This window comes from Phalangium opilio, unplaced genomic scaffold, assembly GCF_054372755.1.
Source record: "Phalangium opilio isolate 3A_F unplaced genomic scaffold, DU_Popi_V2 ptg000209l_1, whole genome shotgun sequence".
In the NCBI taxonomy this organism is placed as follows: domain Eukaryota; kingdom Metazoa; phylum Arthropoda; class Arachnida; order Opiliones; family Phalangiidae; genus Phalangium; species Phalangium opilio.
The window spans coordinates 1756495-1769943 of NW_028324217.1; the positions used below are offsets into that span (position 1 = coordinate 1756495).

General features: G+C 34.9%; 2 protein-coding genes across 4 annotated transcripts in view; one reads left to right on the forward strand and one right to left on the reverse strand.

Annotated features, from left to right (window-relative positions):
* LOC149618264 (netrin-1-like) overlaps positions 1 to 10746 on the forward strand; it is a 51391-nt gene extending 40645 nt beyond the window's left edge. The window contains exons 4-8 of one of the 2 annotated variants that reach the window (XM_089854447.1): positions 3966 to 4115; positions 4657 to 4701; positions 4789 to 4857; positions 8816 to 9004; positions 9219 to 10746. In XM_089854447.1, the coding sequence (XP_089710573.1) occupies positions 3966 to 4115; positions 4657 to 4701; positions 4789 to 4857; positions 8816 to 9004; positions 9219 to 9355 (590 nt within the window). In that variant the 3' untranslated portion in view covers positions 9356 to 10746. The remainder of the gene's footprint in view (positions 1 to 3965; positions 4116 to 4656; positions 4702 to 4788; positions 4858 to 8815; positions 9005 to 9218) is intronic. The other variant, XM_089854448.1, reaches the window with a different exon arrangement.
* Positions 10747 to 11583: 837 nt separating this feature from the next.
* Positions 11584 to 13337, reverse strand: Syx8 (syntaxin 8). 2 transcript variants are annotated; one of them, XM_089854469.1, is made up of 7 exons: positions 13212 to 13337; positions 12902 to 13001; positions 12727 to 12821; positions 12551 to 12661; positions 12192 to 12409; positions 11873 to 12051; positions 11584 to 11789 (listed from the first exon to the last, which is right to left on the reverse strand). In XM_089854469.1, the coding sequence occupies exons 1-6, from the start codon at positions 13232 to 13234 to the stop codon at positions 11879 to 11881; spliced, it is 720 nt and encodes a 239-aa protein (XP_089710595.1). In that variant the 5' UTR covers positions 13235 to 13337; the 3' UTR covers positions 11584 to 11789; positions 11873 to 11878. The 2 variants fall into 2 exon arrangements, with proteins under 2 accessions (XP_089710595.1, XP_089710596.1); XM_089854470.1 differs by having other exon boundaries at positions 12560 to 12661; positions 13212 to 13336.
* Between the last annotated feature and the right edge of the window lie 112 nt (positions 13338 to 13449).

A 13449-nucleotide genomic window follows, 5' to 3' on the forward strand; every position in this document is an offset into this window, starting at 1 on the left:
GTTGAGGGGGATTGCCAGTATAAAATGTTAAAAGACGCTATCTAATATATGCTAGGTCACGTTTCCCAAATTGACAACGACGACAATAATTTATTTAAAACTTTTATATCTTATAAATGGCTAAACCCCTTCAAGAAACTTTGAAAACTTAAAATTATAATACGGAAATGGTAGCCTAGCCTATATAAACATTAAAGGTAAAGTTCAGGTAACATAACATCATACCTTAAAAGAATGGCCAAATAAATTATCTCTTATTACAAAATAAATAGCATTTAATTAAAAAAAACGAGGACGACTATGCCACGATTCGTTCAGTGACGTCTGCTAAATCGAACCTCTCAGCCTGTGAGAATTCAACCAATCCTGTAACTTTGGATATAGCTAAATATTGACTTATGATTAAAAATCTTTTAACGCAAATGATTCTTGACACTAAAAGCGCTAAGACAAGAGATAAGCAATTAAATTAATGGAGAAGCCCGAGCTGTTTTGGGTTCGCATCTTAAGACTTATTCTTTCCCAAAAACCAAGAGTATCATAAGTTTATAAGTGATATGTTCCGTTCCATAAGTATGAATGGTACTACCTATAGAAGTTCGTAATGCTACTGAGAGACAGTACTCGAGATAACTAGTTCGAGAAGGAGAACGACGGAAGCGAGTCAATTGAAGTCCTAACTACACTCGGTTAGGACCGAGTTCCATCTAGGTCCTATTTAGTCTGAACTTACTAAGCCCAAATTTGACAGCAGCGCCATACTCACGAGGCGTATGTCGCTTTACTCTGAATCTATGACCTACCTCAATCACTTCAAAATTACAAGCTCCAGTTTGTCAGAGTCTCATGACCAGAATTTACAAACTTATGGAAGGAACATATCTTATGAACTTATGGTGGCGGGGGGAGATATATATATATATAAAAGGCTTGACCTATGACCTTGGCTTGTGGTCAGAGGCGGCAGGCGCGGCGACGCTGAAGTGGTCATTTTCCCACTCACGCATTTAGCCACCACGGAAGAAGGAACTACTTTTAAAAGTGCATACATAGAATGACGAAATGGGGTTGGAATAAGGCAGAGAGAGTAGGTAGTAGCTTGTACTTAGGAACAAGGGGACCGGGCCGGGAGAGGAGATATGTATGGTCCCTTGTGAGGGTCTCCAAAACCTAATTTGTCCCGAATAGTCAGTCCATCAGCCTAGCTGTTTACCATCTATCTATCCCGCAGTGCATTTCGGTATATCTCCCTTATACTATGCTATACTTTTGGTTGGGAAAAATAATGCTTTACAGCCAAGTAAGTCCCTTACCGTGGGTCCCTTCATATAACATTATGGACAATGCTTTTAAGAATATCAGAAGTATATTAAACGAGACATTATTGTAAAAAGACGTGACTATATCTTCATGGGGCTTTGAGAAAATGTGTATTTGGTTATTCCCGAGTATAGACTATGTGCAGACACAATTAAGTGTTGCCAGCCAGATATTTGTGACGAGTACAATTCCAATCTGATCTTCATCGTTGACTTATTTTAAAATTCGTAAATTTTTTCGTTATGTCACAATTTTGGTAGAATCAAAGTTAAACTACTTCTGAATTCCGCAACTATAGCGTGCATATATATATAGTAAGGTCAAAATAGAGTTGAAACCAAGTTATATTACTATAACCATTTTTACCTACGCACAGACCCAGTTACCTGTGACGTAGTGATGGTACAATACATCAAAATACGTCTTATAAGATTCCAAAGTCTAACTTGGTTTATGAAAACCTTTCTTACAATATTACAACAACCAAAAGTATATAGAATTTGTTTAAAAGTAGTATATAGAGCCTTTTCTAAGTAAAGGGTGTGGGTCGCACAGTGTCGTCTGCTTAAGACGGAAGGAACATTGATAGGACGGTATGTGGACAACAAAGACGTAAGATAAGGCTTCAACGTTACCAGTCCTGCACCAAATTTGTATGGTCCGTATTGTTTTCCAGCCATATCTTAATTTACAAGTCTTTGTTATAAACAAATGTTCCTAATGCCTTAAGAAACTCAAGGTGCTCAACATACCAGACTCTATTTTACCCCCAAATGAATTTAGAACTAATTTATAGTTACCCATAATCCTATTTGAATTTTAAAACCGGAAACCGAGGCTTATTCCTTCTTAAGAACAAAATAGGCTTAAAATAATCCGTAAAATTATTCTAAATTTAAACCTTAAGATGTTCTTAACCCTAAATTGTATATACAAAAGATTTTCCGTGGAAAAAATTCGCATAAACTCGAATCAAGAAAATTGGTTATTCAACGGCGGCGGCGCTAAGAGCAACAAGTGCTTTTTCGTGTCACTCATCTCCCTAGGGCTTCATACAACGAGAATGGCGGGAAAAAATTTGGCGGGAACAAAAAAAAACAAAAAGGCGGGAAAAAATGGCGCGAAAGACAAGCGAGCAAAAGAAAGTATAGAAAAATGGCGGGAAAATTTGTCGCCGCCATATAAAAACAGATTTTCATGCCATCATTTTTGCAGTAGCTCGAGCTGCGATGTCACGAGGCACGAGGGAAAAAAATTGACCCTAGAGACTTATTTAACAATGTCAGTTGACACTAAGTAAAAAGCCTAAATCGGGACTAAAATCACTTTAAACTTTGGCTTATCGTTAGTGACAAGGGATGAAAGCACGTGGGTGAAGGTTTTTTTCTTTTCTTTTTTTGGCGGGAAATATGTTAAAAGCGCGCGAATTGGTTCGGGTCGGTGAAAAATAGGTCTATTTTTGCGTTATAGTAATGTCCAAAATCGGCTAGGGAATCTTTTAAAGGTGGGTTCACATCAAGCGCAATTTTTATCATCAAATCTCGTGCTAAATTTCATTCGACACGAGAATTTTGTTAACAAGATGGCAGGGCGTTACGCGATTGGTCGGCGGTGCAAATTTAAAATTTTCTACGAAATCTCGTCAAACTAATTTGAATTTTATTATTTCACTATGCAGATTGGTCTTATAATTAGTAGAAGAATCGATAAAAAAAAATCACTTGATTTTCCACTTCACCCTCCCTTTAAAGAGATTGAATTTGACAACTAAAATTCTCAAAAAAATTAATTTTTTGTGAAGACACCTTTAAATTTTGTTCAAGTTGGGCAAAAAAAGCGGGAAATCATCGTAGCACGCTTTTTTGTATACGAGACTCTAAGCGCGCGCAAAAAAGTGATATAAAAAGACTTTTGGCGGCACAAAAAAAACAGGAATAAATTCCCAATGGGACTGTTTATAACAGTTCCCCCGATGCCTTGATCTTTCAAAATAAAACGACCTAAAGGTTAGTGGAGGTACCTTTGAAAAGAAATGACAATAAAATCTGAACTAGACTTCTTATATTGCGGGTCGTAACTCGTGAAAATAGCGCGCGCAAAAAAAAAATGTTACGTCCCTAAAGAATTCCTATGTATATATACGATCATCGTGAAAACCGGGCTTTAAAGGAAACATCCATAAAATAATCTCAACTTTGGGAGGGTATAACTTTAATTTGGGAACCGTTCCAGGGAAATCCCTTGACTATGTGATAGCCCAAATTGTCCTCTATTTAATGGTGCTAATTACTTGTAAATCCATCAATTAGGTCTTGAGATAATCAACTTTGAATATAAAGATGAAATTCGGAACTAAAATGTTTGGAAAACTTTGAAACGGTATAACTTTAATTTGGGAACGATTCCAGGGAAATCCCTTGAGTATGTGATAGCCCAAATTGTCCTCTATCTATTGGTGCTAATTACTTAGTCCTACACCAATTAAGTCTTGAGATAATCGACTTTGAATAAAACTTCACCGCGACTAAAATACTGGCATGTTTGATTCAAACAATGAACAGCCTATTTTTACTAACACAAAGAGTGTATTGTCTTATGGATTTTGTGTGTTTTTCTTAACTAATCTAAATGCCCTGTGTTGGCAGCTTGTGATTGTCACCCTGTTGGTGCATCAGGACGCACCTGCAACCAAACAACGGGTCAGTGTCCTTGCAAGGACGGTGTCACTGGAGTCACGTGTGACCGGTGCGCCAAAGGTTACCAGCAAAGCCGATCACCAATTGCACCTTGCATCAGTAGGTTTTTGAAAAATAATTCAACAATAAAATTCAAACACGTGCAGTCTCTTTAAAACGCGGGAAATATAAATATATGCACGTCACGTGATTGAAATAACAGTAAATCGCGCGGGAAAAACCCGCACGTGCTCAAGGACGCATGTTAAAAAAATAATAAATAAATATATAAAAATCCCATAAATTAAAATTATTCTTAAAATCCTTGAAACTTTGTATAAATTTTGACCTTTTATATTTTTTGGAACGGTCACCAACTAGGCATATAGTTCCCTAACACATTGGAAAGCAACTAAAATATTAATACAGGGTGTTCCATTCAAAAAGAACCGAAGTGCATGAGTGGGATGGTTCTATGGGTCAGTAATTCCTTTTGGAAGAACACCCTGTAGAGGAAACCCATATTACTTAAGATTAAGAGCATGTCAAAGCATGAAATTTTATACCTTGAACTAACTTACGCGGTTAAGTAATAAAATTTAAAGTTTATGACGTTATATTTTAAGTAAAACATAAATTATTTTCCTATTTTTCATTACAGAAATCCCACAAATTGACATTACGACACAAGTATCGGGGAAAAACGGTAATTTTTCATAAGATCATAATTCAAAAAATTAATAAATAAATAAATTAATTCAATTTGAATTAATTATGTATGGCGTTATTTCAGACCAATGCAGTAAATGCAAATCCACAACAAGGAGAGTCAATTTAAGAAAATATTGCAAAAGAGATTATGGTAAGTTAGTTACCTTTTTTCAAAAAAATAGACTGTTAAATTAATTGGCATAAGAGAAGCAAAGACTACAGGGACGGGAAGGTCACCATGTTGGGGGGGGGGGGGTATTTCCCTAGGAAATAAGTTACCCAAGATGGCGACCTCCCACCCCTGTGGTGACATTGGTTTCTCCTTTAGTAATTAATATAATGGTCTATTCTTAGCCTAATTCGGGCCTTTGTTTTGGAATAAACTACAAAAATTCGCGAACTAAAGTGAATTCTTTAACGTCTCCCTTCTTTTGTACTGTTAAAATTAATGCGCTGTACCATAAGTTTACAATAAGTGATATGTTCCGTTCCATAAGTATGAATGCAACAAGTTCGCAATGCTACTGAGATGGACTTACAGTACTCGAGATAACTAGTTCGAGAAAGAGAACGACGGAATTAAGCGAGTCAATTGAATTGAAGTCCTAACTACATTCGGTGCAGGTGCTTAATTAATTTTGCAGTTAGGACCAAGTTCCATCTAGGTCCTAATTAGCCTGAACTTACTAAGTTACCCAAATTTGACAGCAGCGCCCCATGCACTCACCAGGCGTATGTCGCTTTACCCCGAATCTATGACCTCCCTACTTCAATCACTTCAAAATTACAAGCTCCAGTTTCTAAGTTACCAGAGATTAACAAACTTATGGAACGGAACATATCTTATGAACTTATGGTTGTACTTAAGTAATCGTTTAGTTGTAGGCACTAAATTTTTACGCCCCAAGAAATCTACAATCTAAGGGGATTTTCACGTATTTTTTAACTTTATTTTTTTCTGGTGTCTACCGCTAGGATTATGTTAAAGAATTTAGCTATTCCCTAAATGTGTATAACACGTGTGAGGCCATGTAAAAGCTTAATATAAACACTCTTCCAAAGCCAAGAAAAAAATTTAGTTCTGGGGCCGATTCGATTAGGGGGTTTTCATTGCTTTCTAATAGAAATTTTAGGCCTAGATTAAATATTGGTATAAAGTAGACCAAGGCTTAGGTCCTTCAATAATATAATTGGAATTGTTTAAAGTCATTAGATCACGATTAAAAGTACGAAAACCGTATTTTAGGATTAAATTAGGCTTGAGGAAACGTCCTTAATAAGTTAGGGCTTAAGATATTTCTTGCAATTAGACCAAGGCTTAGGTCCTTCAATATCATATAAATATAATTGCAATTGTTTAAAGTCATTAGATCACGACTAAGAGCAAGAAACCAGTATTTTAGGATCAAATTAGGCTTAAGGAAACGTCTATAAGAAGTTAGGGCCTTTGCAGAGCAAGGCTTAGATTATTTCTCGCACTAAGACCAAGGCTTACAATTTAGTGCTGTGCGAGTACTCGATAAGACTCGAGTACTCGATCGAGTATCGAGCCGAGTACTCGGCTCGATACTCGATAAGAGATTTTCTGAGACTCGAAAAAGTTTCGAGTATCAAACCAAGGCTCGATAAATACTCGAACCTGCTTTTGGAAGGCCTTTAACTCTGAAAATGGGATGTAGTAGCAATAAAAATCTACTAGAAAGTCACGCTTATTGGTTAACAGACGTGAGTTAGTGCTCATTGAGTAGTTTAGATCTTAACACCAGTGTAATGTAGTATGGTAGTAGCTCCTAGCTGGTTCAATAGTGGAAGTAAAAGTAATAAAATACAGTTAAAGGCAAGTGGACTATTATTTTTTTTTATTTTATTTATTTATTTATTTTTTTTTGAAGTTCAGCTTAGTAATTTTCGTTTGGGATTTGCGCGAAGTATAAAAATTGCTAGAAGTGACTTCAGTGAGGAATGAGAATCCGAAGAAGATACTAATGAGGAACTAAGTTTGTTAAATTTAAAGGGAAGAAGACTAATACCATCAGGGAATTGTTTGAAGTATCTGTAGATGATCAAAATTACACTTAATGTCCATTATGAGAGCGATAAATTAGCAGAAAGTGTGTAAAAATACTAGAAAATCAATTCCCAATTACTCGATAAATACTCGAAACAAATTTTCCAACTACTCGATACTCGATTCGAGTACTCGAGACTCGGCTCGATACTCGATAAGGGAAAATTTCAATACTCGAGACTCGACTCGAAACCAAAAAATCAAGGCTCGCACAGCCCTAGCTTACATTTATCAATATTATATAAACATAATTTCAATTTACTCAACTCATAAAATCACAATTAAAAGCGTAAAAACGCTTTTTCGAATCAAATTATGTTTAACGAAACATTCTAAACCTAAATAAGAGTTAGGGCCTTTGCCAACCGAGCCAAGTCTTAGGATATTTCTCGCGAACTAGGACTCGTCATCGTAAAAACGATAAAAATATAATCCTAATAACGAATTCCATCGGATATGATCGCAAACAGCTACAAACACTCAGAGACTCCCACCCAAGTGTCTTTCACACGCTTCAAATGATCAAATCATTGTATTACATTCCACAAAACGTTCAAGACAAGTCTTAACACTAAGCCTAGGTCGCTATACGGTACCGCGCGCGCATTTTGTTGTAAAACCCAAAGCCGCGTAAAGTAAGTAAGTAAAACTACCAACAGAATATGAGTGCTAAAGCGTGATGGCGCAGACAAGTGTGTACTGGATTCAGATCATTTATAAGGGATAGAAAATGTTTCAAGCATGTTCGACAAGGCTTAGAGACAATGTAGTAATACGCGCCAAGGCTTACAGACAATTTAGAAAACGGCTTGGGTGTGTACTGTGTAGTAGTTGCCCCAAGATACCAAGAAGGAATTTTTACAGGGGATCATAATACGCGTTTAGGGGCAAGAGCCTTTAGGCTTAGTGACAAGCCTCATTAACGCCATGGTATCTTCGGAACGCCGAGAGATTTTGACTCAAACGCGGCGGGATTTTCTCAGATGGGGTCTGTCTATGTATATACTAGCCAAGGCCCAAAAGTCGAATAAAAAAAGCCTATATTCAGTCAATCGTACGGACGGACGGTACCGAATGGAAAGGTTTTTATAGCTAACCGTTAAGCTCTATTTCTCCTATTTTAAATCAATCTAAAAGAATGATGGTGTACTCTCCCTTTAGAACAGAATTTTTCTTCCGTTTTTTTTTTCTATGATTTGAAATGGAAACTATGGGTCTACGTTTTTAACACAACTTAGGCCTTGGTTCTCAAGGGATTTAGGCCTAGTTTCTTCGAAATAAAATAATATTATATTATATATAAGAAACTCTAAAGAGGGTTAGGTTTTTAAATTAATTTGGAATTGGGGAATACTCCAAGGGTTTTTATTGGGTTTTATTTCAAGTTATGTCAAGGGAATTTTATATATAGGGTTGAATTATGAAGATTTGAAGACAAGGCTTAGTGAATTATTGAGTAACAAAGGCTTAAGTTAACCCCGGTCTAAAACTAGAACAAAACTAGTTCAAGAAGTCAAAGTTTAACTGAGACACCTAAGTTGTAGGTTTCTGGGATTCAACAGATCTTATTCTTTTCAATGTCGACAAACACTAAATAGCACAACAAAACATTTAGTTTTTACCTTTAAGAAGTTCTAGTTGATACGTTTGAAATCATACCGTTTTGAAGTTCATGCATAAAAAGGTGCAGCCAAAGGCTTATTGGTTAAATAAGAAATGAACCAAAACTCGATGATATAAATTACGGGGAAAACATTGAGAAGCTTCAATGCGGTATAAATATAAAAGCTCACATGAAAATATTTACATTTCCTCAGAAATTAAGGCCTAATTAATGAGTAATTAAGAGCTTTGATTCAACGCTAACTTTCCCTCCAAAATCGCGATTGAAAGTAACTGACTAACTGAGGCAAAAGTGCAGGTGGACTGATGACGCACGCGAAACTTAGTATGGACTTTTTAAGACTATGCTAAAAACATATTATTATTCTATGTACTGCTTGAGACGCGGTTAAAATGAGTTAAATATTTATTTGAACAGCTTTCCAAGCCAGCGTACTTTCAAGGGACACTCTTGGACAATTTGCTCGATTTACGATCCACATAGCGCAAGTATACAAGCACGGATCGAGTAAAGTTAGACGTGGGACGCAATTTCTATGGGTCCCATTGGCGGACTTGGCTTGCAAGTGTCCAAAACTAAGACTGAAATACTCCTATTTGATCCTCGGTACGTTTTAAGAAACGTTTCATCTTATAAACAAGTCTTATTCTAGATAGTCAAGGCTTACGAAAACCCTGTCCAAGGCTTAGAAACCAAATTCAAATTAGGCTTAACAACGCTTCGTCTTATAAACAAGTATTATTCTGGATAGACAAGGCTTACGAAAACCCTGTCCAAGGCTTAGAAACAAAATTCAAATTAGGCTTAACGTTTTTTACAGGTAAAACATACGCTAAAGAACAACAACCGGGCCTAATGGCGGACAGTACGAGTATCGTTATTGAATGGAAAGACGATTGGGGTCGCAGAATGCGGCGATTTCAACGGCGCCAAAGAAAAGGAAAATGCAAGAACTAGGCTTAACAATTGAACAAAAGAAACAGAAGAAAATCGTAATTAAGCGTATTATCGTTTCGGTAAAACGACAAAGGCTTAACGATCGAGATAAAAAAAATATATATATACCGCGAGAGACGAAACGTGGGAACGTATACAACGTTTTTTAAAGATGGCCGCCGCATTATTTAAGTTATATCACTTAAGCCTAATTTATATCAAAGTATCATGTTTTAACATGAAACCTATGATAAAAAAAGAGAATTTTCTACTACGATATTCAATACATTAGCGGCTTGTGATCGGTGTGAATGTACTTTTCTGCAGATATTACGGAAAGTTCCTATTTAAAAATAAAATAAAAAAAAACACGATTTTAAATTAAGTGATGATGTGTTTATCGAGAATTTTTTGATTTTTAAAAATCTCAAAAAAAGAAAAAGAAAAGAAAAAACTTTTTACTTTTAAGATAAAAAAATATAAGGTGTATATTTAAATATTCTTAAAAAAAACGAATGAATTAAATGTCGTGTTTTTCGGTATATGAAAATTATAAATTTTTCTCCCAGTGACGTCATAAGTTATAGATAGCTGTTATTTAATCAAATCTGGTTTAAATCCACCTTATTCCCGATGCGTCTACCAAGGCCTAAAGCGCGATTTTTAACTGATGATGCGTCGTCTGCTTCAGAGTAGAAACGCTTCATTTTGACCCAGCTTTGTCAGATCATGGATTTATAATAGAAGCTTACGCTTCCTGGATATTCCACTGTAGCCTTCAGTAAGGCATTTTGATTTTAAACACATTTATGTCATAAAAATTCGCGCGCGTGGGGACTGGGGGGCTGATGACGTAGAAATTGAGGCAAACTTTTTTCTCTTGGCGCGCGTGCACGCGCGCTTTTTTGTTTCGCGCGCGCTATTAAAAGTTAAAACTCAAGCGCGTGAAAAACTTCCACCCCCCTCTGAATTTGCCTCAAATTCTACGTCACAAACGCGCCTGCCAGGCTAGTACTAGCTCGCGCCAGTTCAGATGAGGAATAAATGTTGTGCGCGTTTTAAGGCGAGTGGAATATCCAGGAAGCGTAAGCTTCTATTATAAATCCATGGTCAGATAATGTGTGCACGTTAAGCCTTGCCACACACATAGGGGATAAGGTTGATTGGAGACCGTGTCACCAAAATGAACCGGATATGACGTCACAGCTGTCCAATCCATGTTTTTGTTCATTCGAGTCGGTCGTTGCTTAAGTGAATTTTAAAAACAAATTTAAACAAACCTAGTCCATAGTGTTTACTTTTTTAATTATAACTGTACTTATAAATACTTGTAAAATGTAATTTTTGACCTTTTAACCCCCACCTATAACATACGAAACGAATCTATTAAAACTAACTAAAAACCTCATAAACTTTATATATATATAAAATAAATCAAAAGCTGACCAAGGCTTAGTTAAGATTTGTTTTTTTCAACCCTTATAAGTTTCATATTGTATTTGCATGATTTAAGTAATTTATTAGAACTGATATAAATAATTAAATATTAAATGTAATTGCCTCTAATCATGGGTGCTGTAGTAAATTAAGTAATTAACTTTAATTTTATCATCGTAGTTGTGAAAATAGAATTTGGCGGGAAATAATTTATAACAACCTAGGTCTTAACGAAACTATGGCGCCATCTAGTAGTCACTATGTGAACTACTAAATACAGAAACCAATTTTCGCGGGAAATAATTTAAAACAACTTAATCTTAACGGAACACCTGGCGCCATCTAGTAGTCACTATGTGAACTACTAACCACAACTAACGTTTGCATATCATAACAAAAAAAAAAAAAAAATTAATAATCCCACCTAAATAATAATTATTAATTAATCTTATAAATAATTATAAAAATGTGCCAAAATATTAAAATGTACTATCTTTAAACTAAACTAAAGGCTTAAAAATTAAAAATTTTGAATTTCCCCCAGAACCAAATGGAACTGAAACCAAATCAATAAATGTACTATTTGTATTAGTAGTATTACCACTAATAGTTAGTAGTCCCTAATTAATAAAAGTGTGATGATTAAACGATTCTAAATTTAATAACCCCCCCCCTCCATTTCTGTATTAATTAATTCCATCCAAGAAAAAAATCCTTATCAAAACCATAATAAAAGACTATAAAGTGCGTCTGTTCTGTACCATTGTGATTTTTGACTGATATATAAAAAAAAATTAACCCATTTCTTCAAAAAAAAAAAAAAGTCTCCAAATTTATTACGTAATTGTTACATCACTTTAAAAATATATACTCTTAATTAATTATTACAAGGGGATATTTATTTATTTATTTATTTACAGTTTAATTCTTTATTTAGAAACGTTTTAAATTTAATTTGATTAAAATCCACAGATAGATAAATTCATTTCTTCTCAATAGAAAAACTTATTTAATTTAACTGTTTAAAATAATTAAAACGAGTTAATTAAGGCTGGGAGGGGGACCATGTTAGTTAATTATTTTAATTAAGAAAACACTCACCAATTGCTAGAATTTCCTGGGTAATGCCACCACAACAATTAATCCAATTAATAAAACAAGAATGATGACCCAATAACAGCAACTACCAGATTTTCTAGTTACAATTGTGACATTTCTTGTTTCTCTGGTTAATCTATCGTGTGTTGCATCGGTATGATCAATAATATCCTCAATTATTTCTGCAATTAAACATAATTTAAGAGATAATTAACTATTTCTGCAATTAAACATAATTTAAGGCCAAATTTGAAGTTTCAATCAACAGCAATAAGCAATTATTTCTGCAATAAAATAAGGTCAAGGTCTAATTTTAACTTACCATTTTGAACTTCCAGCTCTCCACCAATGGTAATTGCCATTTCTTTTTGCCTAGTTAAAATTCTGGATAAACCATCCAATCCTCTATCTTGAGCAGCAATAACTTGCTGTTGCGTTTCCCGTATATCTTGGACAGTTAAATTTCTAGTTGCCTCTGATTCTTCATCAGCCCATGAAGATACTTGAGGGGTAATTGGTTGATGTCCTAATAAAGCGGTTCTAAAAATACTTTCAACTATTAGGCTTAGTATTTTACCCCTAAAGTTTTATTAGCGGAAGAACAAAAGGAAGGAATTAACATTTCACGGAAAGGGTTAAAGGAAAATGCATTAAAATTCCTCCCTCATTGTTACACCACACCTTTCTGACCTGCCAGTTGATTGGACACTGTTTAATGATAGCTCTATTTGACGTTCCTTGTTACTTAAACTATCCAACATTCTCTGTCTACGATTTGCTTCTTCTGTTGTTCTGCCAGTGCATTTAATGTATGTATGTTTTTAACATTAAGTTAATTATTACTAAAAATTAATTACATTTGGTATGAAAGAGATGCTTGATTAAGGCTTTGACGTAATTGGCCAATTTCTGAAGTAAATTTCTTTAATAAGGGCCGAATTTCAGCATTCAACTAGTAGTAATTATGATTTATTATGATTATGACTAAGGCTTAGTGTTTAAGAGTACAAAAATCGCAATTATTTTAAATACCTTTGTAAACATAGCACTGTTTCTTTGTTGTTGATTGCGAAGAGTAATTTTCTCCATAATATTTCGAGAAAGCGCTTCGCAACCATCATGAGAAGATAGCCTTAATATAAATTAAAAATTAATTTACTAATAAAATTTGACCAAGGCTTAACTGAAACATCGCGAATTTTCAATGTTTAAACTAGGTTTTGGTTAATATTTTCAAGATTAAAGACTATAAATATATAGATGAACATTCCTTACGGATTAATACATTCATTTCCAGTTAAAATAAGTTAATTTTAATTAGTATAATAAGTTTAATATTTACCAAGTATCTCCCCTGAAGGCCATTTTGATTTTTTGCCAATCTCACATGACAGGCGTTGTCTGCTGAAGTTCCCGGAATATATATGCCGTTTACCATGGAGTTATTTTATTGGATTGGAAACAGGATTCCATAAAAATGTATTGTATTACTGATAAACCTCCTCAAATATTGCTCCATGGTGAGAGATATTTAAAAGCAAAGAGGTTATAAATGATAGGAGTGGAAACGAAAGTCCCCC